Raw genomic sequence first — 27,885 nt, forward strand, 5'->3', positions numbered from 1 at the left:
TTGTATGACTGAATTATGTGCCTGTTTGCTATTGACTACAAAATTAACAACACAAATAAACAAAATGGCTGTGTATCACTCAGAAACCATGACCAGTTGAGTTTAAGTAATTGAACGTGACAATGTACATAAATTAATGTGGTTGTGGGATTCAACAAGGTGTTCGGTGCATGCAAGTTATGTGGGTTTATAGGACATTTAAATTATTTTAAAGTAACAAGTGCATATTTTGATTCCGATTGATGGTAATGTTGATCAGTGTTGCCAAGAAACTTTATAACTTAATAACTACTGTACTCAAGTGAAGGGGGGGGTGAATGAAGTTGGCAATTTTAGGGGCCCACAGCTGGAGTTGACATTAACATTTTACATGTTAAATTATTTTATTTAAACAACAACAAAAAACTGAAGCAGTATTTTGAACCCCTACTAGTGTGTTTACAGCACAGACCCTCAGTACATTATATACATACAGATGACAAATAATACACTAGGTTAACTGAAGTCTGTCAATTATTCACGTCTGCATGTTCATGTCTGTAGAAAAAAAAACAAAGAGGTGAATTCCTGCAGCGCGCGATGTTTTGCATGTGCTGTGCATCTGTACTGTAGACCGGACAGCCCTCGCGCTTTTTGTGTTTCGAACTGTTCTCACGCGGCAGTGGCATGCACGGGGAATCCGCGCGGGCGGGGTTCTTCGACCTAATTCTCTCCAATAGGCGCTCGTGGTGGGCGGGGCGACGAGTTCTAGAACCCAATCGGAGCGAAAGCCGAGAGCGGACTGGCCTGGTCTCCGCGTGCCTCATACACGTGAGTTGGAACAGCTATTGTACGCCGGGAGGCAACGTGCTGAAGCGTTCCTCTCGCCTGAAAAAACGGCGCACTCACGTTTTCTGTGGATTACAAGGAAACTGGAAAAGCCATGCTGCACTACCTGATTATTACAGAAAGACAAACTATGCTCTAAAGAGAGATGGGCAAAGTTTAAGCCAGTAATCTCGTGCCCTGACTGAATGAGTTTATTTGTGATGGCACGACACCGACTAAAATAAGGAGAGTTTTCTTTCTGCCATATTTAAGATACAACCATTCCCAGGTTTGTTTATTTATTTATTTTGCAGTATAGGCAAAACAGAAAGAAGTCGGTTTGTACCTGTCAGACAAAACAAACACCCTTCACTCGTCGAGGTGTGGCACGAGGGTAGGTGTGTCTCATAAATAATACACGAGAAGCGACAGAACAGTAAGAAGCGGCCCCGCCCCCCCCCCCCCCCCCCCCCCCAACACACACACACACACACACCCGTCCTCTCGCGCCTCGGCTCGCTTGTTCTGCCAGGTGTGACGTCACGTGAACTGCCCGTGTCAGTTCCAGCTGAGCGCGAGAGAGGGAGAGAACGGTCAGACGTGGACGTCGCACGGCCCAAACACAGACTCGAGCCCGTGCGCCCGTGACTTGGATCCACCGGATGCGAGAAAAAAAAGTACAGAGAAAGAGGAAACGACCCCCTCCCTCCCTCAGCCCGACGGACAGCAGAGCGCGACAGCAGAGAGGAGAAACACCAATTCAACTTGTCATCTGACCAACGCAGCCACTGCTCCTGTCGCTGTGTATGTGTGTGTGTGTTTTTCCTATAGCTACACACTTGGGTTGTTTTGTTTTGACGGAGGCTTGCTTTGCAACTATTCTGGGATCTTGTTTTTGAATAACCTGGATTAAGTCGGGATATTTCTACACAACTTTTTTTTTTAATTCCAACATTTTTTCCCTGTCCGTGCAACTCTCCGGGTTTTTATTGTCATTTTCACGCTTTTGCATTTTTTATGATTATTGTTATTATTATGGACAGTATTCCCACTCCGATGGTCTGACTGTCCCTCCCACATTGGTCTGCTGAGAATAACAGCTTTGATCAGCTGAACACTTTTTTTTAACAACATTCAACTGCGATGGACTTCGATGCAAATATTTCCTCAACGAAATAAGGAGTCCTGCTTTAACTACACATAAAAGGTAATTACGGTGCATGTGTTATTTTATTCAAGTTGTCAAAGTGTTATAATAAAACTGCGTCATTAATACCAAACTCACACATTACAGTGTTGGCTTTATTCTACACGGACACTTATCAAAACTATCTCTCTCTCTCTCTCTCTCTCTCTCTCTCTCTCTCTCTCTCTTTCTACCCCCCCCCCCCCCCCCCCCCCGCTTCTCACCCCCCCCCCCATGTCCACCCCTCCTGCAGGCATCCAGCATACTTGTCCTATTGGTAGGTACTCCGGCTTGTTTGCCTCGCCCCTTCAAGTGCCCCAGGTGTCTATCTGCGACCCCGTCTGGTCCAGGATGTCCAGGCAGCTCTCCCAGCTTCCGACCCCCGACCTCCCTGCTGGTGCAAGCCCACAGTTTGGAACTTGTAATCAGCCTGCAGGTTCCCTAACAGGGGGACACCTCAACTCTATGGCAGGGCTGAAATCCCTCTTGCAGCACCCCATGAAGGGAGACCAGCGTTTAAAAAGCCCCTGCGATGTAAAAGGTGAGGTGAAAGGATTGCCTCGTGCTATGTTACAGTGTTGTTTATGTTGACTGTGCACCACCTGACACCAGTCCATCTTCAACATAATGCAATGGCCGAACATGAATAAATCATACCCCTCTCTCCCACCCACTCCTGCTGTCATTGCAATACAAATATGTAACATTATTATATAACTAACATTTCATTTGTGATAAATTTGTAGCTCAAAAATTTTCTCACCAAAGTCAGATGCACAGTCACGCGTATTCAGGATGACTCCACCATGACCCTGATGAGTAGTCACCTGGATTATAATCACTGCTGCGACTCCAAATTAGGATCCAGATTACAATGAGTGATAATATGTTAGCTTTAATGCTGTGCAGGCATGCATTCTGGTTGCTTACTGTATATTCTGCTATTGTGAGATTTGTTCAGGGAGCTTACGAATACGTTATGACAACAAATTGGTTTCGGCTCTCGCTTAATGCTGCAATTCAACTACCATCTGGTCCATCTGTGAGTGTGTATTTGTTTGTGAGAGCGAATAAAAGGGAGATTTTGCTGAATGCATCTTATGGATACACCTGCCACAGTATTGAGTGCCTCACAAATATGGAGAGTTGTTGATGGCATCCATTTTCCAGAGGTCACGGAGTGATATATCTTAAGAAAACCATTTTATTGTGTCTTGAAAGCTGTTAAAGCCATTCCTCACCATTATCTTCTCTCCTTCTGGCAGACAAAGACAGATCTCTGGAGGTTGATGAGGACTCCTTGGGAGTGTGCCCCATGAGGAATGGGAGTGGAGTAGGTAACAGCAATAGCAGCAATGGCTGTGGAGGAGGTGGTGGTGCAAATGGAACAGGAAGTTTCAACCAGTTCTTGGGGCCTCTCTTGTGGGATCGCACCCTACCTGCAGACGGGGGCCTCTTCCAGCTTCAATACATGGACTTGGAGGAGTTTCTGACCGAAAATGGAATGGGCAGCATGCACAACAACAACAGTTCCAGTTCAGCCCAGATCCCCTCACAGAGCTCCCAGTCAGCTGTGCCCAACCAGAGCTCCCAGTGCCTGCCGCCCTCATCCCCACCTGGCTCTTCATCCTCATCGCCCTCTTCCTCGTCTTCCCCTTCGCTGATTGGTTTGGAAGTGGCTCAGCCCCAGAGTCTTACAGGAGGAAACGACTGTCTGCATGGTGAGTTCATTTGACATGGGCCGTTTTGTTCTCTACTGAATACGTGGACAGCTGAACAAGAGTTAAAAAAAATAAGGACAGTTCTTTCTTCAAGGCTCGTCCATATCAGCTCACATGCTGAAAGAGACAAATTATCCCCTTCCACTGATATGAGACTAGTAGACCCTACACTTCACCATAAGTTGAACTGCAATGTGTGTGTGTTATGGTTATAAGGTTCCCACGGGCTAGTGATTCAGCATTTTATCTCTCCTCTGAGGTTTTAACAAATGCCATGGTGACCAAGCATTTTTCTGTCCTGTGGGGTCAAACTAAAGGCAGTAGATACATTCACATGGCTCAGTTTGACAGAGAAGTGGCTGCTTAAAAACAGCTGAAATTCACTTTTCATATTGTAGAGCAATTCAGGGTTGAAAGCTGTTTCTCTCAGTTTGTCTTTTAGTTGTATGAGGGAGCAGGGAGACGTGTGAAGGAGGAGAAAAAAGAAAAGAGTCCTGAGATATTTTACTTCATAGCAGTTTGACAAGGAGGTTTGGGTTTGTTTGGCATGTGAGCAATATACTGAAGTGTACAAGTAAATCAGCATTCACTTCATGCCAATTATTAATATGCAGCAATGTCCAAACAGTACTGAGAGAGAGAGAGAGAAAGAGAGAGAGAGAGAGGCAGAGGAGTGTGTGGAGTGTTTGCGGTTGCGTGTCTTTAAATCTCTCCCCACTTCACACGCCACAGCCATGTGCACGCGTCAGCACACGTGCCGAGGCTGAGAGTACTGGAGTGAGAGAACTAGAGGCAGGGCCAGTAGACATGTAGGTGGAGCCCAGAGGGGGAGGGACGGACCGGGCAACAGGAAGAGGTTCCCACTGCTGCTGGTCTTCAAAGTGAACATTTAATCAGGAATGAATGACACTAAGAACGCTGATATCCAGGGAATAATTTTGTACTTTATGGGTATGTGGATGCAGTTCCTTTCGATCAGCTATTAAGTGCATGTTCATAAACTCTCATAATGCATTTATACTGCACCATAAAGGCTTGTGCATTTGGACTAAAACCCCTGTATATGAAATCTTATAAATACATGAAAGACTTATAAAATGTATTAAGTTAAAACTGTTTAAAAGTGGAGCATGTCTTCCTACTTTGGTGAAGTTGAGTGAATAATTCCTATTAACCCAAACAACAGCTGCTTCACTGATATTGAATGGACAACACCAAAGATAATATTATCATTTGGTACCTAAGAAGGCGTGAGGTTTTGCTTTGCCTTCACAACAGCTTCAGGCCTTTTAGGAATGTTACTGCACAAGTGTGTAATCACTTATTCGACCATTTCTTCCAAAAAACGAAAGCCGTCTGCTCACTGAACACTGAGACACGTGGAGAAAAACGCACCAAATCTACTTTGCAGCCTGCATTCCAGAGCTTCCCAAAAAGCAGGGAGAGGCAACCATGTACCCACATGAGCACTGAGGGTTTGCAGGTCCTTGTTCCAACACTACACTACACCAGGTGGTTGCACTGACTAGCTCCTGCTGTTGGTTTTAAGCAAGATAAATCAGTGAAATCTCCTGGTTTAGTCATACAGAGAGGAGAGAAGGAGCATATTTTCTGGCCTCGGTGGCACATGGTTGTTATCCACAACAAGACTCAGTAATGTTTAGACCTGCTGATTTTGTATTTTAGGAGTGCTTGACTTCCTCAGGGTATCTATGAAAGCACTTTTTAATGTATGTTATGGTGGCACTGTTATTGTGGAATGTGGAAACAACATAAGTGAACAGTGTGCACTGTGTGTGATAACGTGCCCTCACATTACCTGACCATTATATGGCCTTTACTCATGCAATAGCTGCTCATATATTACACATCCAACCTTATCTTAGATTTAAGGCTGGTTCTGTTTTTCCTCCAAACAACAACCTGCCCCACTATGATAAATTATAAACCTATTTAGTATTTTCCCCATTGCTCAGGTATAGGCTTTGGTGCCCATTAGACCACATTATGCACTCTTTACATTTGTCTTATTTCCACATAGTAAGTCTGTAATGATTACCAGCTTTCAGGTTTTGTTTAGAATAAGTAGATGTAATTCTATGGTTTTTTGTAAGGCTGCAGTGTTGTGATGTTAGTTAACTATGCTGTTATGGATCCACCTCTCCCTGATGGGGGCTTAGTTTGTGATTGAGACTTGACATGAAGTGTTAGTTACAATTTTAAAACAGCAGCTTGATTCTGCTTCTAAAGCAAAAACATTGTGACTATCAGATCACTTTTAAGTTAACACATATTCCTGATTAGTACTTACTGGAGTGTGTAGTTGTCTTTCTTTCATGTGGAAATTACATTTTTGCTTCCTTGAATCTGACTATATTAATAACAAATCAGTCAGGAATTTGTGTGTGGAGATATAGGACCAGTTAGGGAGGATTTTGAGCTGTCATAGGGAAAGAAAGTCAGTTGAGTAAGGTGCATCAGGTCTTAAAGGGGGTGGGGAGAGGTATAGCCCTATAGTTGCCCACTTAAAGAAACTAATTTAAGGGGAGGGGTAGAAAGTTACATAACATTTCCACTTTTAGATTTCTCTATTGGCATTTAGGTCTGGATGTTGGCGTTGGTCTTACAGAGTTTCTCAATGGTTTGATTGATAAAAGTAGTTAAGATTATGCACTGATCGTACTGATCGACTTCATGCAGTTTGATGTGTTAGTTTGTTAAAAGTTTTAACATTATGTCCTGAATGGGATTCCAGAGGATCTGCTGAACATAAAGACCATAGTTTAACTTCTCGTAAATAGTGGTTTTCACAATAAGAGATACATAAGAACTATTTCAATCAGGTTTTCCATTATTGACAGTTTGCATGCAGCAATAATATTAGTAATATCTAACAATGGTTGTTTGATATGCGTATGTATCTTATATGGAGTACATGACATGAAATCGTAGAAATAATCTGTGTCACTAAGGTATATTATGGAAAATCCAGTGCTCTAACTTTGTCAAATATTTATTATTAAAACAACCGATAGCCCCATTATATGTGTATACTAAACAATGTATGTGTTTATGTATGTCACTATAGAAATGTATTTGCATTAGTAATGTATCACTCTGCCCCTGGTTGAAGTATAAAAATCTTCAGTGTCCATGAAAACAGATTGAAAACCGTCTTCGATTGTTTGGAATCAGTTAAGGGCAAAGGAATGTTGTTTATTGCTTTTACGCTGAGAACATAGCTCTCTGCTTCCACCTGGTGGTCATCATGATGAAATGTGTTTTTGTTGTTTTCTTAGTGGCTTGCTGTCATCTGCTACTCTGTCTTATTGAGACAATATAATGTTTGTGATTGTAAACATAGTTCAGTGAAAAGCATCTAAGATCCTCTTCTCTTTATTTTCAGGGAGTCAGACGAGTATGAATGACTCCTGTGAGTCACCTTCGTCCTCCTCTTCGTCCTCTTGTCCACCTCTGCTGACGCCCACAGACAGCGGGCCAGATGGGGGAGGAATGTTTGACATGGATTCTTCAGACATGGCTCTTTCCAACTCTTCTGGGCAGCAGAACTTTGACCCCAGGAGGCAATCCTTCAGTGAAGAGGAACTCAAGCCGCAGCCAATGATCAAGAAGGCACGCAAGATCCTGGTGCCTGATGACCTGAAGGTAAACACATGGTGAAACCCTCACTTCATCAGCAGGAAAACTCTGTTGTGGCCAATTAGTGCCATGTGGACTGGGAGGGAAATCATTTTAGGTCATGTCTAGATCATTTTAAGGCACATATAATTTATCAATGGTTTTCCACCATGGTACATAGAAGGCTCTGGGCTAATATTTAATTAAATAAAATAAAATTTAGACTTAATGCTTGATTTCAATAAGCACAAATAAATGACACTGAGGGTGTTAGAACTGTATTATTTCTCCAGCAGTTGGATGTAGCACATCCAGGATGTTTGCATACTTAAAGTGATCTCAGACACTAATTCAGTACTGACTAAACTCTGAGGATTAGGCATCTGAACACAACGTGTCCCACTCTCCTTCATAGCCAAACACCCACAAACACCAATAACATGATTGGAGTTTGGCTGTACAAGATTACTGCACACTTCTTACGAAACAAGTCTGACCATTCATTGATTGGAGTAGTCTTACCTTATAATACTTAAATTCCCTGGTCAAAGTGAATACATTTTTTGGTGGATGCTGAAATAATAAATGTATTTTATATGTCTCCTCTTTCAGGATGAGAAATACTGGACCAGGAGATATAAAAACAATGAAGCAGCGAAACGTTCTCGAGATGCTCGACGCCTCAAGGAGAACCAAATATCTGTGCGCGCTGCCTACCTGGAAAGAGAGAACGCCGCCCTACGACAGGAAGTGGCCGAGATGAGGAAGGAACTGGGCAGGTGTCGCAACATCCTTAGTAAATACGAGAACCGGCTCGCTGACCAGTGATGAAAGCGTGTGGCGAAAGCAAGGAAGAGGAGGAATAAGCTGGATTAAACATTTAAGACTCTGAATTATTGGGTGTCACGATGGACAGAATGGGGTCACGGTGATGATGATGATGATGATGATAATGATGATGATGATAAGGAAGATGATGATTATGATGATGAATGTATAAGACTAGGAGGAGGTTTGTGCATTGAAGCTCAGGTGTCTAGTTGTGTTGAGGTGTCAACTCTTAAAAGCGATGGATGGAGAGAATAATTTAATGGATGAAAGATGTGACTTTTAAGAGTTTTGTTATTGGAGAATTGTATATTTTTATAATACTTATGAAAAATTAGAGGGAGAGCAAATTTGGAGAATAATTTTGTATATTTTCTACATGACTGGGACATAGAGACGGGGCAATGCTATGGTAAATATCTTTTTATTATAGACGAGTCAGGAGTTGTTTAACAGGTGGTCAGCCGTTGATGGGTATTTTTCAACTTGGTTATTATAGTCAGGATGCAGCAGCAGGGGCGAAGACGCATGTAACAATTGTAATATAGAGAGCAAAATTATCTTTAAAATCGTATAGTTCAACATTTTTGTGGATCTTACTCAAAGCACTTAATTTTTTTTCCTGTTATGTTTCTTCTGTCACTGGGAATGGGCATGCTGGGACATGAGAGACAGAATGAGAGAGACAAGGGGAGACACCACGTATACAGTCCAACACTATCCTCAACATTTGTCTTGACCAGTCTTGTGTGTTTCTCTTTTAAATAGAGCCACTTCATCCTTTTCTAAATGATTGGTCTTTAAGTTCCCTGTTTACCCCCCCACCAATATAAGTTATTTGTCCCTCGGGCTAAATTTTATGAGGTGCATCCATACTTGTATCTTTTTCTCCCTCCCTGGCGTTGAGTGATTTTATTCTACATCTGTTGTTGAATATCTTACCTAAGCTGGTGAAAGCCTGTTGTGATGCCCAGGGTAAACTCTGCTCCTCTTGATCCTCTCTTTGAATTGTTGGGACATTTCTCTTCCTCTGTTTCTATATCCAACTGCTCTATTTCTGTCTGCTCTCACTTACAGCCAATCCCTCACAGTTATGTGCAAACTCTTCCCATAACATTTTGTCCTTTGTCTCTCTTGTACCTAGATGGTACACCGAATAGTTGAATCTCAGTGTTGTAATGTATTCTGAAATCGTAATCAGTTTTCCCAGTAAAACGCACATTGTTACTTTACTGTACTTTATGAACACATTTTAATTAGCATTATTACAGGGGGCGAAATACTATGTATATTGGATAGGCCTATACTATTTTGTGTATTTGATGTATTCCAGGAGATGGGTTAAGTACACCCATTGAGTGGAATGGTGTTAATTTCTCAGATTTCTGGGAGAAATAAAAGCCAAAATTTCCTGTGTTGATCCACAAAGCTTGTTGCTATTTAGTGCTTTTTTCAATAATGCTCCTTCCTTACTGTTTTTTCCTGTTATTACTCCTTACTTTTTACTGTATCTATAAACTTCTGTGTACCCACAACACCTACACAGGGGCATGGTACACTATGTTATGTTCCTTGGGGAGGGATGACTAGTAATAGAGTGTGATTTTAATCCCCTTAATGACCATGATGGATAGTTACCATTACTGCTATTATTATTGTTATGATTATGATGAGTATCCCTCTTATTGTTGCTGTTCTATATTATTGAATGATTTTCTTTCTTTGGGTGAACATGATCTGTTGCACCTTGAAACATCTTTGATCTTCAGTGTTCCCCAGAAAGACTGTTCAAGTGGAGAAAAAAACAAACCCTCACTCTCTGCTATTTGCATCCTGTCTCAGACCTCCAGACATTAAACGTTACTCACTTCTGCTACGGTCGCTACCGCCACCTTGGTTTTCTTTGACCATGGATTTCACAAACGTGGCTCAAAGACTTGAACATGATGTTCATACAGACTTACTTTACCTTTCATGATGACCTCTTCTGTTCCCCAGCTGTGTATGGACTATGCACGCTATCGTCCTTGTTGGTTTATTTCAGCCTTTATCACCTCAATCAGTGATTGTTTGCTCTCCCAACAGGATTTCGTCTCTAATATCCTCACAGATGTGGTTGATAAATCTTATAGTGACTCTTAATTGAACTATAACTGCCCTGCTGCATCAGTGGTGTCCATGGTGCCCAGCCCTCTAAATGCTGGTTATTTGGATGTAGTCGAGATTTCCCCAAAACACCAATAAAAGATTGTTCTCATTCACTACTGCTCTGATTTCCTTAGGTGTTTTATTACAAGTTTATATTGTTTTCAGGTGCTTCTTTATAATGCGTTTGCTCAAGTCTTGAATTAGTACCCAGTTGTCACCATGAAAATGGGCAACAAAGGTCAAATTTCAAGAGGGCTGCTACTTCATTTATTTACTTAAATCAGATAACTAGACTGTAATATGCAGTGAAATGTCCTCAGATAACTTGTTTTGATATCCACGCTGTTTGTTCATGCTGTGTACATTCCTTTAATAGGCAAAGCAGCCCAAATATGCATTATTGCCCAACAAAGGCAGCGCTGCCTCCTGCAGATGTTTAAGGAGTATTTTACACATTTCTAAACTAAATCAACTCTATGTTTACAGGCATAAAGTGCTCGTAAATGGGATTCATAACCCAATGAAATACACATTTTATTATAACAGAACATATATGTGTAAAGAAGGTGTAGTTTCAACATATAGTCTTGTATACAGACCTGTTAAAGAATTAAACCCACATTGAAATGCGTAGCTCAAGATAATTAATTGTTGGGCTTTTTACATAAGTTAAAATCCTAAACAAAAAATCCTCTGTTGTTTGCATTTCCTGTTTGTTTATTCTTGTTTGTTGTGCTTTAGGGCAAATAGCCATGTGTAGGTCATCCCTGTTATCTGCTGTCTCAACAGAAATGGGTGAAAGGTCCTTCAGAATGGAATTTTTCCCAAATCTCTTCTCCCCAACACAAACCAGATGTGTGCTCCTGGGCTGTACCCTTTCTCTCTCTCTTTCTTTCACTCCCTCTCTCGCTCTCTCTCCCCCCTCTCCCACCCTTTGTTCCCCTTCCTTAAAATGCTGTGTCTGCCCGTCTCTCCCTCATATCGTCTAAGGCCTGGCTTCAAGGATGGACTATGTACTGCTGCTGCTGTCCCTGTGGGCTCTGACTGGAACTGTGTCCCTGCAGGCTTCAGGTAAGCCTCCTACCTCTATCCATCACTCCCACCTGGGAGAGCAATGAACCCTGCAGACACAATGAACACAGCTGACCTGTTTTTAAATACTGTGGATTAATGGGTAATTACTTCTATATTTATTAACTGATTGTCCTTCATTTGTGTAAAACACAGCTGAAATTTTCCCTGCAAGCTTATAATATAATATAGATAATATATATAGATAATCATGCAATCAGGGCTTGAAACTGTGCAATTAATTAGTTGCACTTAATCATTAACTAAAGCTGGGAATGTATAATATAGTGTGTATTCACAATCAGTGCACTGATTTAGAGCTGCAGCAATTAGTTGATTGGTCAGTTAGTTGATTGACAGAAAACTAATCCCCCAGCAATTTGGATAACTGCTAAATTGTTTCAGTCACTTTTTAAAGAATAAGTTCTAAAAGTTTCATTCCAACTCCTTAAAGTTTTTCTGGTTTCTTTAGTCGTCTGTGACAATAAACCAAATATGTTTGGGTTGTGGTCTGTTGGTGGGGACAAAACAAAACGTGTAAGGTTGCATCTTGGGCTTCGGTGATCAACATGTTTCATCATTTTAAAGACCAAATGACTAATCAACTAATCAAAAGATAAGTAACAGATTAATCAATCAGGAAAATAATCATTAGCTGCCTCCATACAGTGTTTAAAAAGAACTTGATTGAATCAGTGAGAAAACATCACTAGTCTGGATTGCCAAGACCATGCAGTACTGATGGGTGAGTCAAGTCAAGTCAAGTCAACGTTAATAAGTTTACTTCTGTTTTTGTTTCATTTGTTTATTGATCATGTGATCCCAGTTTTTATCTTAAATGTGTATCTGTATAGCTCCGTAGGCAGTCCTAACACTGCTCCGTACTTCATGATGTGCTGTGATTACTGCCAGTATAATAGCTTTTACATGTACTGTACAGTGTGTCTCCATGCTGCTGCGATGATCATGTGTACGTACTCACGGCACATGTGTGTTTGGGTGGAAAAGTGGTCACATGTGTTTTGGGCAGAGTGAATACAGTAGCACACATGTTTTCATTCAGTGAAATGAATTATGGGGAACCCAGTCTCCCCCTTTTCCCCCCTCAAATGTTCTGTACATCGAGGGTGTGGGTGTTGGCATGCAATGAAAATTAAAATGGCTTTATGATGTGTGATAGAATCCATAACGGAGAAAAAAGGAAAATGAGGAGGGATTATAGGTCCTAGAGGACTCTGATAGACTTATTCAGTAAAATTTGAATAGCATTTTAGACAAATTTACTCCACTGAACAAACATGCAATACATACTATGCACAGATGTGAGACAACACTGTTAAGTAAAAACAAGAAAGCAAATAGTAATAAAGCTTTCCATCTATTTACTTATCCGGCAACCTGGGTGGCCAATGCTTCCCTGGCCACCCGCACAGGATTTACGTTCCTTCAAACAGAAAGAGAAGCAGATTTGACAAAGAAACTCTTCTTATGGCCTTTCACATTTACGTTTTTTACAAGGGGCCATAAATGGAGTAGTAGTAAACAAAGGGGGTAATTACTTTGAGAGTGTGACAGTGTGTGTGGTATCACAACAGGGTCGTGTCCAGAGAGACTTCTGGGAGAGGAGAGGAGGAGAACGTGTCCTCGGCCCTGCAAAACAGACAAAGACTGTGGCCCCAAGCGCCAATGTCTGTGTGACGGCCATTGTGGTCTCAGCTGTGTGGCTCCAGGTAACTATTTGTATGTATGTGTGCCCTCAGTTGTCACAGTGAACACTATTGTGGGCTCAGTCATTAAAAGTGTTTGTGTGTGTGTGTGTGTGTGTGTGTGTGTGTGTGTGTGTGTGTGTGTGTGTGTGTGTGTGTGTGTGTGTGTGTGTGTGTGTGTGTGTGTGTGTGTGTGTGTACACGCAGCTGTGCCAACATACATCTGTCCGCATGTGTGTGTGCGTTTTCCTGGAAAATAAAATAAAAGCCTTGGTCATGCACAAAATCTGGGCTCAAAATGTACTCCATGCCAGGATTGAACACAAGCTTTTTATTATGCTTGTGCATTGTTAAAAGGGGGCACTGTGCATGGATCCAGTTGAGTTACACAACCTCATTAGTGCTCTTTTAAAGTGGTTAAGTGTTACCATTCAATTTTTCTTTTACGAGGAAAAATCAAGCACATTCTGAGAATTTCTTTGTTACATTTTTCTCTCTCCTCTCTTCTCTCTGGACCATCTCGTTTCTCCTCAGGTCGTACTTGTCCCTGGCCTCTAACCCCCAGTGAAAACTCAATGGCTCGCCTTCTCTCGCCCACTCAATCCTTTTCTGCCCTGCTTGAAGTGCGCTGCAAGCCAGGATTCGCATTGCCCAATGGCTTGGATGCCACTATTCGCCGTTGTCAAGGTGACCGACAGTGGAGTGGGGATGAGCCCATCTGCACAGGTGGGTTTTAAGTTCAACAGAGAGATGTTCACTCTCGCTCCGCGTTCTTTCAGAACGAGGAATTTGTAGCAAAGGTAATAAATATAATCCGGAAGAATGTTGCTGTGACATTTATGACTTTCTCAAATGTAATATTGTTTCTCTTATTGAACTGATGCAACAGGCGCACTGCATGTGTGTTGTGCATGTGTTTAGGTCGGCAGTCAAAGAATGAAAGTAGAATTTTGTTTTTATGAGAGACAGAGACAGACAAACAAACAGACAGAGAGAGCGAGAGAGAGAGAGAGATAGTCAGCAATGAAACCCCTCTGTGATCATGTCGACTGAGACATTGCACAACTGGGACCTGTTCTCCTCATCACCATAGCAACCAGAGCTTTAGTTGTTCATATTGGCTGTCTGAAGATTTCACTGCTGGACTCTTGAAATAATGTTTAAACTCTTTAAATGAAAAGTTAAAATAATGAAAGCTGATTAAACATGCATGCTATCAGTCAGTGCTACAGCTCAAAAATCAACATTTTCTTCTACATACTTTTACATGTGTGTGTGTTTATATTTTGCATTCAGTTTATGGGTTTGTTGTACATTGTTGTTGTGCATTATAGAGTCTATCCATGGACAAAATTAGTTGTTTTTTATTGTTCAAGGCTGAACTAAAAACGTACCACATAAAGCAAAGCAACACAACAAAAACACAAATTACAGCCTAAAAATATAATCAAAATGATTGAACACTTTGTGGAGACAGTGTCAATAAAAATCTAACATTAGAAGTTGATTATAAGCTTCACTCATGTTGTGTCTAAACATATGTGGTACGGGTCTTCTGTAATCCTTCAATTGACTTAAAACTGACATGTGACGTGGGTCAGCAGGGCAGAGCAGAGTTGTAAACACATTTCGAAAGATCATTTTCATGATTCATGTTAATTTACAACCAAAGTGCCGCTTTGCCCCAAGATAATCTTGTGATAAAATATTTGAACATTCTGTCTCTCTAAATATAGAACAAAAATCTGAATAGGCTGCACCATAAAAGACAGAATTTGTTCTGCTGCTGTGCAGCCTTATTATTTCTACTGCTGTGCACAGTGGTACATGAGAGTAAAGCTATCAATGCTTCTTAGTATCTCAACACATCTCATCACCACACAGCACCTTAAAACATGTTCTGCTCTCTGTTTTTGTTGACCTGTCAGCTCTGATAAAAACAATACCGTTTAAGCTTTAAAGGTCTGAGGCCTGCTGCATTATTCACACACCTGGAGCTGCAGTAAACATGCTTTCTTAGGAATCCTCAACCCAGCTGGGTCTCGGTCTCCCCCTTGAGATTTTGTAGCTATTCAAAGATGTGAAATAAGGATACGATTCTCATCTCTCTCTCTCTCTCTCTCTCTCTCTCTCTCTCTCTCTCTCTCTCTCTCTCTCTCTCTCTCTCTCTCTCTCTCTCTCAGAGTATCTTCCTGCCGAGAGACAAGCAGAAGGTAGGTGGGATCTGAACGTGTGAGAGCGTTTGCATTGTGTGTCCTTTGCATGTGTGTATGAGTGTGAGTTGAGCTCCTTCATGCCTGTTGAGAGGCAGTAGGTGGCAGATCACTGTCAGAGTGGCACAGAGCTGTGTGCACACAGTGTGAGTGTGAACCTGTGTCTGTCTCTGTGTGTGTTTATCAGAGGGGTAGAGAGGTAGATTTTTTCTGTATACATTAAATGTGTATGTGTGGGGGGCGGACTGCACATGTGTCACAGAATTTCTATGTGTGCGTGTGAGTGTGTTTGCGTGTGCGTGTGTATGTGTGGGCGACAGATCACAGTCAGCAGAGTCAGAGAGCTCTCTTGCTCATGCTGCTTCAGGCCTTTCTGTTCCCTGTTCTCCTCTCCTCTGCTCTCTTCTCTCATCCTCTTTTCCTCTCATCTCTTTCTCCTCTCATCCTCTTCCATCTGAGGCCTCTGATAAGGTCTCTCTCTACAATGAGAGCCAAGGACAAGCATGCAACTTTGGGCTATTTAGTTTGTGGTGTGTGCATGCGTCTGTGTGTATATTTGCGTGAGAAAGAGAGTGGAAAAATTACAAAAAAGGGCAAATATGAAGCCTAGACCTTTGCATCTTTAGTCTCAATCTGGTTCCTGTATAGTTACCACAGATGCTCATTCAAAATCACTATTTTATCATTTTTTTTTAAGATGAATTTGATATACCTGCTTCGTAGCAGTTTTGTGCTGCAGCATGTGTGGGTGGCAGCAGTGCGAGGCAGGAGAGGGGCGGTATGTGAAAACAGAACTCGGCTTCAGGCTCTCATCCACAGCCAAACAGACTCGTAACTCTACCTCTCCCATAGGTCCCTTTACATCCTTATATTAACGTTTCTTAGTTTCAGATACCTAAGACAGCCCTCAGGCAAGAGCTGTCTCTGCCTTTCAAAGCCACGCTCAGCTCCAAAACCCTGCGCTTGATGGATCTCAGGTCGCTCCATCCTCTCTCCAAGCACCACTCTTGATATTTATATTTCCATGAGCGTGAGGCACTCAAACTTTTCAGGAATGAACACTGCTAGGTGTTACACAATCACAGAATATAGCTGTGAGCCTGGAGAGGTGTGGGGCATTTCACCTGCTCATCGAACTTTGATTTATTACCTAAGAAGGGTTATTACAACTTAAATAGAACAAGACATTGAGTGAAATGCCTCCGCAGGCCACAAACTATATAGAAACCTTAGTTTATACAGGTCAAATGAGGTAGCATGATGGACATTCCTGCTTTCTTTTTTTTATATGCTTTCACTTATTTGCTTCCTACCTTCCTTCTTTCATTAATCACATATGAATGCTGACTAATTTCTTTTATGTGCAAGATCTGTTAGTCTGGGTTATTTTGAGTATATATTGTGTTTCTATGAGTGTTTGATTATTTGAATCACAATGCAACACAAACACACAGATATTAAATAAACACTGAGTGTACTTGCTGCATTTCTCGCTGAGGTGCTTTACAAACTTCACATATCATTGTCACTATAGGGCAGTGGTGAAGGACAAATTCAAAACCTTTACTTAAAAGATACGTTGACAATTTTTTAAGTCTGTCCTAAAACAATATTTAGGTGGCTAAATGAATACTGACACATGGTTTCCCTCTTGCTGTAATCATTCCTCCTGTTCATACTGGAAATTAGAAGATCCCTCCATAATGCAGTCACAATGAAATTTATGGGGGACAAAGTCATAATTTTGTGCAAAAATGTATTTAAAAGTTTATTTGAAGCCAAAATGAGGCCTCAACCATCCAAATTTGTCGAATCAAGTAAATATCTTTCAGAGATAAAGACTTTTTAGTGCCAAATTCCCTCTTTTTGTTATGATCCTTCAACTGCAGCTGAACAGGAAAACACTGTCCAGACATGAAGTGGGAAATTTCTTCTAAAAATACTGTAACTGTGGAAGATATCTATTTTATTTGACTAACTCAGAAGGCTGAAGACTCATATTATCTTCTGATATACTTTTAAAAACATTTTTCTTCAAAAGGAGGACTGTGGATTTTGTCCCCATCACTTACATTGTAAATGCATTTTGAGGGGTTCTTCTAACAGTCAGTACAGGAAGAGTAACTGCAGCAAGCAAAACCTCTTTCAGCGTTCATATGGACACCTGATTGTTGATATATCCATATTCAGTGTATTTTATTAGAATGAGTATTACTGCCGCATTAATGTGTAAGCAGTATTTTAATACAGGAGAACATTGAGGTGGCCCTTATTTAATGATTTTATACTGTTGGGTAGTATTATACTATGTATGTTTATTACAGTCTTTATATTAACTAGTAACTACAGCTGTCAGATAAATTTAGTGGAGTAAAAAGTACAATATTTGTCTCCAAACTGTGATGAAGTAGAATTATTAAGAGGCATAATTTGAATATACCCAAGTAAAGAACAAACACCTGCCACTGAGCTCATAGTAGTCGAGTAATGTACAATCCACAACTGCTTTTGGAAGATGCCACTTCTTCATCTGTTAAATAAACAGCACAAAGTGTCAAATACCTGCTTTTTTATTCAGCAGGTTTGGGTATTAAGATGTAATAATATGATGCTTATTTGGGAGAATTCCAGAGCAGATAAAGAGATGTGCTTTTCCCTTCTCTGACAGTAAAGTATTTAACCTCCAGCTGCTTGTTCATTCCTCCTCTTCTTCTCTGAACTTCAGAGACTCAGCAGCCAGAACCTGCCGCTGACCAAACCTGCACTCTGCCCGAGGAAGTGATCAAAACCTTCAGTATCCAGGGCGACGCTGCTGTAGGAACCTCCATCCGCTACAGCTGCCTGTCAGGGTGAGAAAAGATGGGCGGTTTTAAGGTTGTGAGTGCGTAGGCAGAGGCTATGAAAACATGAAATGGTACAGAGGTAGAAATGTAGGAAGTGAGAGGACGAGGATAAAGTTTGAAGAAGATGAAGGGAAAGCTTGAATATAGGAGAGATGTTGGGGAATGATGAGTGATGAATGGCAAGGAATTAATTTCGATCTATCAGATGAAGATCCCTGCATTGAGCTAAATAGGTCATTACAGTCTAATCTTTGCATTGACTCCCCTTTTCACACTGACTCATCCACAGGATAAGATGAGCCTTAGTGGATGTGTCAGCCAGATCTGCGCACACAGAATTTAGACATGGGAAAGGAATCATTTACACATTTTTTCATCACTTTTATTTAAATGACGCTCCCTAGCTGTTAATACTGTACATGTCACACAGCCATCTGTCACGACCACTCTCTCGTTTCTCTCCTGCAGAGCGGATATAGTGGGGAGCAGTGAAAACTTCTGCCAGGAGAATCAAACCTGGCAGTATCCTCACCCCATCTGTAAAAGTAAGGTTACTGTCTCATGCACTGACCATGACCACTGTGAACCTGCACATATGTTACATCCTCTTAAGACTCCGTCACTCTGTCTAAGATCAAGGTTAACAGGAGAAGAGGGAATGATGGTTGACGTGTGATTGAAAGAACTGAGAGACTGCATATGTGATCAGCTTGAATGGGTGGAAATTGTGTTTTATGCTTGTGCATGTTTGAGTGAATCAAAGGAGACAGCTTGAAACCCCTTCAAGTGTACATCTGTCAGGATCGACTGCTCTCTTGCACAGTGCTTTTCTGCCATCTTGTGGCTTAGACCGGTATTTCCTGGCCTGTTCCACTGTGAGAAATAGGGAATTCTTGCAGGATATGAAATACGCCTGACCCTGACTTTTGTTTAAAAAAATAGATCAAATTAATCTACTCCTCTCATTCTCCCAGGCATGTACTGCCAGCCTCCTCGAGAAGTGGAGCAGGGCTACGTAGTGGCTGTCCAGAAGACAGAATATGAAGTGGGCTTTGACATCCACTACCTCTGCAAAAAGAACTTCCTGCTTGATGGACCCCAGAAGGTCACCTGCCTGTCAAATGGCAGCTGGAGTGCATCACCCCCATACTGCAGAGGTGAGGGAGAGACCCTGGAGGTTTCAAAACAAAATCTATTTCAAGAGAAACAAAATCTATTTGATGAATTTAAATCATTTGAAATGAGAGTATATTTATGCAGATAAAAAGAAATGCAAATATGCAAACTACATACATGTTAACACCAGTATGTACAAGCTTAGCCACTTGTGAGCATGCATAAATAGTATTTTGCGTGTGATACTTATTCTCTAGTACCATGTTGATCATTTTTCCAGCTCGCTGTGTCATCCCTGCTGAGAGAAGCCGTGTGGTGATTGGCGGGGTGAAGCGTTGGCCCTTTGACGTTACAGATGCCATGGTTCCTCATGGGGAAAATGTGACATTCTACTGCAAACACCCTCGCAAGCAGTGCACCTTCACTGCAACCAAGACTTGCTTTGATGGAAAGCTGCAGCCACCAGCCTGCTACCTTGGTAAACCTCGGACCACTCATACAGGCCATACATCCTTTTCTTATCTGTATCTACGTCAGTGTGTCAGTCAGATGTTTTTAATGACACTTACATACTTTAATATTCATAACCTTCATGAACACTCTTCTTGTTTTTAGAGCCCACATGGTTGCAGTATAAACTCTTCCCTCATCGGCTGGTCTCAGAGATTGAAGAGTGTGAGCCTGGTGATGTGGAATAATGACCTCCATGTGTGACCTCCACCCGCCCAACACATCCTGACGCACACCAGCACCATGAACTCTCTGCAGCTTCACTTACACTATACTAGAATGTCACAATCTATGCTATGATTATGGTCTGTTAGATGCTGTAAAAATGGAACTGTGCTCCTTTGCATCAGCAGGCTTAAGCTGTACATCTCTCCTGTGCTTGTGGCCTTTGTCACTCTCTCCTGCATAATATCAAACTGCAGGTTTAATTATAACCCCTCAAGTATTACTTTGAACCTCCTTCAGCTTGAGCCAATGCATATTGTAGATGGCAGTGTATATATAACACATTTAATACACGCTATACCATTTGTTATGCCTGGGATCGTACCTTCATGTAGCCTAACTCATAATGGCTTGACTCTGTGATATCTCACTATGTGATCTTTCTTTCCTCTGTTGAGCCGGACGCATCAAGTCTTGAGGCTTGTAAGTTTTAAAGATGTGAGTGATTTTAAATAAAATTATGTCAAAGTGGTTTGCTGGCTTCTTCTTTTTTTTTTTTTTTTTTTTTAAAACAACACATAAAGTACAACTGTGTGACTTCAAGTCCATTTTTCTCCATCCTCTTATTCATCCATTGCTTTGCCCCGGCTCTCTGACTGCCAGGCGCGCAGACAGTACTCCTTTTGCAGGCTGCAGGTTCAACAGTACTCATAGGCTGAACATGGCTACTGGTCGGACCCGGTAGGCTGCGACACCATAGCAACTCCCCTTGACCCCTCCCTCCCTCAGCATTCGCAACATCACCCTTTACACTGCACAGTCATATTTGGTCCTCCGGAAATATCCACAGCTCGGGTAAGCCAGTCCCTATGCAGCGAGTGTATGGGTGGAGTATAGTTTAAAAATACAGTTTTAAATGTATCGAAAGCGTGTCTGGCGCATCTTCCGCCGGCTCTGACAGCAGGGCTGCAATACATGACAGCACGGCGGGAAAGTTTGTCCTAAAGCTGCCGGGTTGCGCTCTCGGTGGCTCGGACCCTCGGCTCTAAAATGGCTGGCTGTAGGTCCGAGCAGGCTCCGGTGCAAAAGGAAGGATCCGCTCCACACCGCGACAGTCAGTAAATATACACGTTTCTCTACTACGATGTGATGTAGTGATGGCGTTGTCCCAGGTCCGAGAACTGTCAATGCGCACACGCACCGTAATGATCTTGGCATTTCGCACCTAGGACTGTGCGTAATGGCGTCCTCCACGGACAGGACCTCTCGGTGTATCCCCAGCCAAATTTTAACCAAAGATAAAAGGCTGTCATTCTCAAAACTAACCAGAATATTTATAATGTTGTGAAGCAGATCCGAAATGAAACGAGTTATTATTCGTGTTGCATGTGGATGGTAGAAGTATGAGAGATGAAATGTTATTTCTCTCGCATCATTCGGACCCTTCTGTGCTCCGGTGCGTTTCTGTGAATGATCGGCTACTCCAGTCGACCTTCGGTAAGCAATCCGCTGAGATATAATTTGGACCATGCAAGGTAACACAATTAACAGGACGGTCTGCTGCTGATGGGGGGGGGGGGGGGGGGGGGGGGGGGGGGGGGGGGGGTCGCTCATCAATTCGGACTGAGGAATTAGAAAGCATCATCTGCTTAGTATATAAAGAATATCACAAAATCAATAATAATTACTGGCTTCTTCCTCTCAACTTGACCCCAGTAATCACCAGATGTGAGTTTTATCAACCAGCACCATATTATTTATTTATTTCTCTTCATTTCCTACCATTAAATGTGTTTATTTTCACTCTAATTTTGCTACTCTTAGTTTCTAATTTATTATTTTATTCCTATTTTATAGAAATATAAATAGGTATGCCCCAAAATGGATTCTCAGTTGGCTACAGTCCTGACCAGTGGCAGCCTGGATGTCCAAAATGGCAGCCAGTGTACAGAGGGATCAGGGCCAGTGACAGAGGTTTTTTTGGACCCAAAGGAAAAAACCTCATCAAGTACTCTAGCAGGTAACCTCCAGCCATGCCCTGTCAAAGCAGTGACCATCAGGCAGGATGCTCTATCAATCAATGGGAAAAAGCAGAGGTGGGCGGGACTTCTAAGCCAGCCTCTCAGGAAACAAGTAAGATTGGTGGGTTCAGACAGCCAATTACAGTAAAGACTGGAGTGCCCTGTTCTGCGCAGCCAGCCAATCAGAATCAAAATTGTTGTTCCCCCACGGTGCAAAAGGCCAATCACAAACTCCACCATCAGCCTGACCAAAGACTTTGCTCACTCACATTTCAGAAGACCTGTTTTGATCTCAGCTGGAGCAGCGATCACAGAGGAAAACAGTGGGAAAATCCAAATATCTGCTGTAAAGAACGAAGGAGAGATAAAGGAAGTTACGTATCAAAAGACTCTAGCAGAATCATTCCATGGGACAGAGGCAGAGAAGGGGGGAGAAAAGGGATGTTTTGGATGCTAAAATTATTCACACTGATGGGTCAGAAACTCCTTTTATCTCCAGCACTAATACAGTTAAAATACTGAGCTGGCAGGGGATTAAAGAGGAAAGTGCAGAGGGAGAACTGGAGAAAAACTTTCCTCTATATTTGCAAGAAATGGATTTGAAGTCTTTTAAGAAGTTTGATGAATTGGGGATGGAGGAACAGACAGAACCGCTGGACCTGAGTTTGCCCAAGAAAAGAGAGAGTCGAGGGCGCTTTCTGGATGATTCTGTCTGCGAGAGCTCACTGATTATGGAGGTTGATGAATATGAGGGAGAAGGAGACAGAGACATAGTAGAAGAGGATGATGAAGGAGAGGACTCAGTGTACTGCATGGACGGCGCAGACATGCTTGAAGACTCTCTCTTATCTCCTTCCTTCTTTTCTACCTCTGTCTTCACCTCCCTCTCGTCGGTAGACTGTGACACAGAGAACCTTCTTTTCATAGACGACCAAGGAATCCCATACACTCTCAGTCCAGATGGACTCAAAGTGCCGCAAGTCGAGGCTTCCACATCAGAGGATCCTCAGTCAGATCAGGCAAATTCAGCAGAGGTGGAGAAAAAGGGGTCAGGTCCTAGTCTCAGCCAAAGTTTAGATAATGCACTAAATGCACCTTCTGATGATATACATCCCTCACCAGCCCCTGCTACAGATTCACCATCACTAGGTCTGGATCAGACAAAGGCTCCAGAAAGTCTTCACAAGTTTGATTACAAACTCAGATTCGTCTAAGGCCTCAGAGCCATGTGTTAAATCTGTTCAGGAGCCTAACGCTGCACTGTCCCAACCCTCTGGGATATCAGTCTCCAGCCAGTCCATTCAGATCCTTACAAACCACTCTACTAATGCCCCGATTCTGCTTTTATCCTCCTCCTCTTCCTCTCCTCAGCTCTCCTCTGCTCCGGTGGGTCTCTCGCTTCCTCTTTCTGTCACTCAGACCTTACCTGGTGCTTCCACCCCCGTGTTACTTCTCCTTTCCTCTGTAACCTCTTCCTCTGGTGACTCTGCCTCTACCTCCACTCCTATTGCTGTCCTTGACCCCACGACTGGTCAGTTGTCCCAGATCACCACGGACTCAGCCCCAGTCTCCCTTCCTCTGCCCTCTGGTCGGGTCAGCACACTGGGTTCGCCTCTGCCAACGCTGTCTCAGCCTGTCATAAGACTAAGCCCCAATAACCCCCCTGTTATCCTATCAGGAATAAATAATGTAAACTCCAGCTCTGTTCTCACCTCTCTTGCTGTCCCTTCACCCGCTCCTGCTCTCCACAACAATCACCTTAACACTTCTGGAGGAGCCCTCATTCACGCTCAGATCAACTCTTCCGATTCAAACCTCGGAATTGAAGCCATATCTGCCGAAGAAGTCTCAAATGAGAACAACAAGCCATCAACTTTTACAGCAGCAGCATCCTCTCCGCACAAACAGTGCGCTGCTAGTTTGACCTATGACCCCTCAGCTCAGCCCAGCTCAGACGCAGAAGCCCGATCACCAGCTTCAGAGCCCAAATTTGACTCCTCTGACCTGCAGTCGGAACATTTACCTCCGGAGGACCATATTTACTACTCCAGCGCTGCTGCTCCTTCCTCTCCTCCTATCGGAAACATACTCTCCTCTGGCAAACTTGACCCCCTCGACCCGCTGGATCCTCTCTCTCCAGCAGCGTCACCCAATGCCATGAGCTCCCGCAGGGTGCTGTACTGCCAGCTGTGCCCACGGGTCTTCTTTTACCTCTCTGACCTTGAGCGCCATGCCATCACTCACTCACAGAAGAAGCCTCACGTTTGCCAGCAGTGCGGAAAAGCCTTCAAACGCTCCAGCCATCTGCAGGTCAGTGCAAACAAATTATGAACATCATTTCAACAGCCATAAAAGTCTGAACAGAAATCACTTGAACAGATGTCACAAGTTATTAGTGCAGCATCTGTTCAATAATGTGCAATAACTGATTTTCTGGTGGCATCAGGAAACAAACTGTGAAAACAAGTCTGACATAATTTGTTTTGGTGAACAGTTTCCTATTTACACATCCAGAAAATGCAGAGCAACATCAGCATTCATTTGGTTGTCCATGATCCTGATGAAAAAGTCTGATAATAACTTTGAACAACTTTAAGAAAGATCTCTCTCTCTCTCTCTCTCTCTCTCTCTCTCCTAAGCTTCTAAATGCTCCACTATTTTCCCACCTAGTCACTAACTTTGTCTGTTTGCTGTTTTGTGTTACAGTGGCTTTTTAGAGCTTTTTCGACCAAAAACAGCTGCTTCCTGCAACTTAAAATGCAGCTGTGAGAGTAGGGCTCCAACTAACGATTATATTAGTCATTGATTAATCTGTTGAATGTTATCTGAGTCAGTTGATTGGTCATTGCGTCTTTAAAATTTCTGAAAATATGTCGATCACTGTTTCCATAAGCTCAAGATTCAACCTCTAATATCTCGTTTTGTCCTGCTCAACAGTCCACAACCCATAGATATTCAGTTTACTGTTATTAAAGACTAAGTAAACAAGAAAATATTCACATTCAAGAAGCTGAAACCAGAGGGTTTTTGCACTTTACATTGAAAATGACTCAAATCAGTTAACCTATTATCAAAATATGTTTCTGCTGTTTGGAAGATCACAAAATGAGCTCAAAGATGCCAAAATGCTGTGTAGAGTTGGGGGGAACTGCAGACGACGTTGCTATCATGAGTGAAATATTTATTATAACCTATAAAGTGTTGAGTTTTATTTTTTGCAGATTTTTCATAAAATTTGTATTGTTTTCATCAACAGAGACACAAGCACATCCACACAGGCCAGAGGAACTTTGTGTGCCCCATATGCGCCAAACGCTTCAGGGAGGCCGGTGAGCTGCAGCGTCACCAAAGGGTGCACACCGGAGAGAAACCCTACCAGTGCCAACTTTGCCACACGCGCTTTGCAGAGCGCAACACACTACGCCGGCACACCAAACGCAAACACCCATACCACCAAGTAGCCATGGAAATGCTGAGCGAGAGGAGAGACAGAGGAGGTGGCCGAGGAGACGGCGGAGGCGGTGGATCCACACTGCAGGAAGAGGAAGAGAGTGCCGAATGGTACAGCTCCACTGTGTCTAATTTGGATAACTCGGAGTCTGAAATGGAAACTTAAGGAGTGATTCACTAACTTTCAAAGAAGGGAGCACTTGCAATATTTATTTTAATGTTTTGATGCAAATTTATTTATGTGAATGTATATTATTCCCATTCCATTTGATGGGCCAAAAATACAGCCTTCAAAGTCATACATGATTTTGAATTAACTTTCCTGTATGAAAAAAAGTTGCATATATGAAAGGGAGAGCTTGAAATCCTGTTTTTTAAAAAATGTGAGTTCAAAATATTAACTATAATGCTAACATGTCCCCATTGAATTGCATTCCCACACAATCCATGATAAAACCCTAAAGTGCTCAAAAAGATAATTTACTAAAACAATTCTCTGCTCTAGTTGTATATATGAAGAGCTGCACTTCTGCACTATCTTATGTGAAAGATGTAATCTATCTTTCTTACCGTCAGAGACACTGTGAGTCATTTGCACTTGTTTTACTTTAATCAATATTCACTTTTTTACATTGTGAATGAAAATACTTACTTTGTCTTTTGATTGCCTGTTGATTTTATGTATTTAATACATAATGTAAGAGTTGACCAAATGTTTTGAGTTATTCTAACATAAACACTATATTCAGATTTTTTTGTTTAATGTGAATTATATTAACTTATTTCAATTAAATTTTGACAACTGTAATGGAATCTTTGTTTTCAATTTTATATTACTCCTCGGCATCTTTTCCATACAGATATGTAAAGAAATGGAGTATCTCTAATGTGGCTTTGCATAAAAAGGTTTTAATCACATTTAACGTAATGAATACAAAGTTCATATCTCTCTTTTAATTTAAGCAATTCTAAGACTCGACTCTCTTTTCTACATTAATCACCAAAGACGGGACCAGACTTTACACGGATCTTTGTGAAGAAAAAGATACCTGATATCTATCTGTTGGGGGCTTTCAAGCTGACCACTTGGACTGCCTCCAGGGTGTAATTGAGTTTGTAAGACAGTCCTCTGTTTTTTGCACTCTCGCAATTTTCTGCTCCATTTAAGCCACGGAGCCTAACAGAGCTGAGCTCAAGATAAGTTATTAAATACTGTATCGCTCAAATGACCTGACTGGGTCCTCATGGACGTCCCATTCCTTATTTCTACACTGGCCATTGTGTGAATAGAGATGCATGCTCAAAGCCCCGCACTAAGCTCCATTATATTATAGTTTGCCAAACTCACTTTTATAGAGGGCTAGTGGAAGGAGAGAGGTGTAGATTATGTGGAGCAAAGGTTAACCAAGTAGGCTCTCTGAGAAAAGAGAATGTGCTGCTGAGAGACAGAGATAATGAAGTATTTGCTCTGGTAAAACAGTGAGTGCAGACGTTGGGAGCACATCTTACTTTTCTATTTTATATGTTTAACTGAATATATAACCAGCAACTCACCGAGCGAGCGATCTTAATTACAAAAATTACCATTTTATCTCAGAAGGACTCATGAATTAAATACAATACACACTGTCGCTCACTGATATGTGGATGTACACTCATAGAGCTCTTTATTAGGAACACCTGTGCAGTCTCATAAATGATAGAGGAAGGTTCAAGGTGTCCTAACCCTCTGTGGTACTGTTGGGCAGCTAAGTTAAAAACTATTATCTTTTATTGTACGAATGACAACCCTCCCACCAGATAGGTGACAAATTGAAGGAAAAACACTACAGGTCTGAATGCTAGACCCCTGCAGTGAGGGCATCTGGTGGCTCTGTTATACTGTGGGGGGCATTTTGCAGGCATGGTTTGGGTCCATTTGTCTCCTCAGAGGGACGAGTCACTGCAAATCAATACAAAGTTGTTCTGAGTGATCACTTTTATCTTGTGGTGAAACATTGCTATCCTGATGGGAGTCATCTCTTCCAAGATGACTAAGGCCCCATCCATAGAGCCGGAGGGGTCACTGAATGGTTTGATGATTATAAAAATAATGTGAACCATATGCTGTGGCCTTTACAGACACCAGATCTCAATCCAATCGAACACATGTGAGAGATTTTGGACTGACATGTTAAGACAGCGCTCTCCACCACCAGCATCAAAACACCAAATGAGAGAATATCTTTTGGAACAATGATGTTCATCCCTCCAGTAGAGTTCAGAGACTCATAAAACAATGCCAAGGTGCACCGATTCTGGCACCACGTGTTAGCCCAACACCTCACTAAGACATTTTATGTGGGATTTTCCATTAATTTGAGACCCTTAATGTTGGTTTTTCATTCATCTCCATTGTTAAGAACGTGGTTAATATTTGGTATGAGGTGAGGAAATATCTGGGCAGACTACATTCTCTCTT

General features: G+C 42.1%; 4 protein-coding genes across 5 annotated transcripts in view; all 4 read left to right on the forward strand.

The window, feature by feature from the left end:
- The window catches only part of foxj2 (forkhead box J2), a 321,604-nt gene that overhangs the window by 17,368 nt on the left and 276,351 nt on the right, over positions 1-27,885 (forward strand). The window lies entirely within an intron of this gene.
- Positions 1,428-10,436, forward strand: dbpb (D site albumin promoter binding protein b). Its single transcript, XM_062422937.1, has 5 exons — positions 1,428-2,014; positions 2,247-2,534; positions 3,259-3,714; positions 7,121-7,380; positions 7,966-10,436. Exons 2-5 carry the CDS (start codon positions 2,345-2,347, stop codon positions 8,179-8,181), a joined length of 1,122 nt encoding a protein of 373 aa, XP_062278921.1. The 5' UTR covers positions 1,428-2,014; positions 2,247-2,344; the 3' UTR covers positions 8,182-10,436.
- ntd5 (ntl-dependent gene 5) lies at positions 11,310-20,418 on the forward strand. 2 transcript variants are annotated; one of them, XM_062422902.1, is made up of 9 exons: positions 11,310-11,400; positions 12,996-13,130; positions 13,641-13,832; positions 15,290-15,319; positions 18,045-18,168; positions 18,631-18,707; positions 19,137-19,319; positions 19,559-19,756; positions 19,894-20,418. In XM_062422902.1, the coding sequence occupies exons 1-9, from the start codon at positions 11,334-11,336 to the stop codon at positions 19,974-19,976; spliced, it is 1,089 nt and encodes a 362-aa protein (XP_062278886.1). In that variant the 5' UTR covers positions 11,310-11,333; the 3' UTR covers positions 19,977-20,418. The 2 variants fall into 2 exon arrangements, with proteins under 2 accessions (XP_062278886.1, XP_062278887.1); XM_062422903.1 differs by lacking the exon at positions 11,310-11,400 and adding an exon at positions 11,461-11,503.
- On the forward strand, positions 21,835-26,145 carry LOC133983291 (zinc finger protein 236). The gene is made up of 4 exons (XM_062422327.1): positions 21,835-21,973; positions 22,872-22,993; positions 23,124-24,284; positions 25,231-26,145. The coding sequence occupies exons 1-4, from the start codon at positions 21,835-21,837 to the stop codon at positions 25,588-25,590; spliced, it is 1,782 nt and encodes a 593-aa protein (XP_062278311.1). The 3' UTR covers positions 25,591-26,145.

This window comes from Scomber scombrus, chromosome 7, assembly GCF_963691925.1.
Source record: "Scomber scombrus chromosome 7, fScoSco1.1, whole genome shotgun sequence".
Lineage (NCBI taxonomy): Eukaryota > Metazoa > Chordata > Actinopteri > Scombriformes > Scombridae > Scomber > Scomber scombrus.

What these genes read in the sequence shown, in the direction of transcription:
- dbpb (XM_062422937.1), top strand. Translation starts at nt 2,345, where the DNA reads ATGTCCAGGCAGCTCTCCCAGCTTCCGACCCCCGACCTCCCTGCTGGT. An exon ending in AAGCCCCTGCGATGTAAAAG is followed by an intron (nt 2,535 to 3,258) that starts GTGAGGTGAAAG and finishes TCCTTCTGGCAG; the next exon opens with ACAAAGACAGATCTCTGGAG. An exon ending in AGGAAACGACTGTCTGCATG is followed by an intron (nt 3,715 to 7,120) that starts GTGAGTTCATTT and finishes CTTTATTTTCAG; the next exon opens with GGAGTCAGACGAGTATGAAT.
- ntd5 (XM_062422902.1), top strand. Translation starts at nt 11,334, where the DNA reads ATGGACTATGTACTGCTGCTGCTGTCCCTGTGGGCTCTGACTGGAACT. An exon ending in GGATGAGCCCATCTGCACAG is followed by an intron (nt 13,833 to 15,289) that starts GTGGGTTTTAAG and finishes TCTCTCTCTCAG; the next exon opens with AGTATCTTCCTGCCGAGAGA. An exon ending in TGCCGAGAGACAAGCAGAAG is followed by an intron (nt 15,320 to 18,044) that starts GTAGGTGGGATC and finishes TCTGAACTTCAG; the next exon opens with AGACTCAGCAGCCAGAACCT.
- LOC133983291 (XM_062422327.1), top strand. Translation starts at nt 21,835, where the DNA reads ATGGATTCTCAGTTGGCTACAGTCCTGACCAGTGGCAGCCTGGATGTC. An exon ending in CTCATCAAGTACTCTAGCAG is followed by an intron (nt 21,974 to 22,871) that starts GTAACCTCCAGC and finishes TCTCGTCGGTAG; the next exon opens with ACTGTGACACAGAGAACCTT. An exon ending in AGGATCCTCAGTCAGATCAG is followed by an intron (nt 22,994 to 23,123) that starts GCAAATTCAGCA and finishes CACCATCACTAG; the next exon opens with GTCTGGATCAGACAAAGGCT.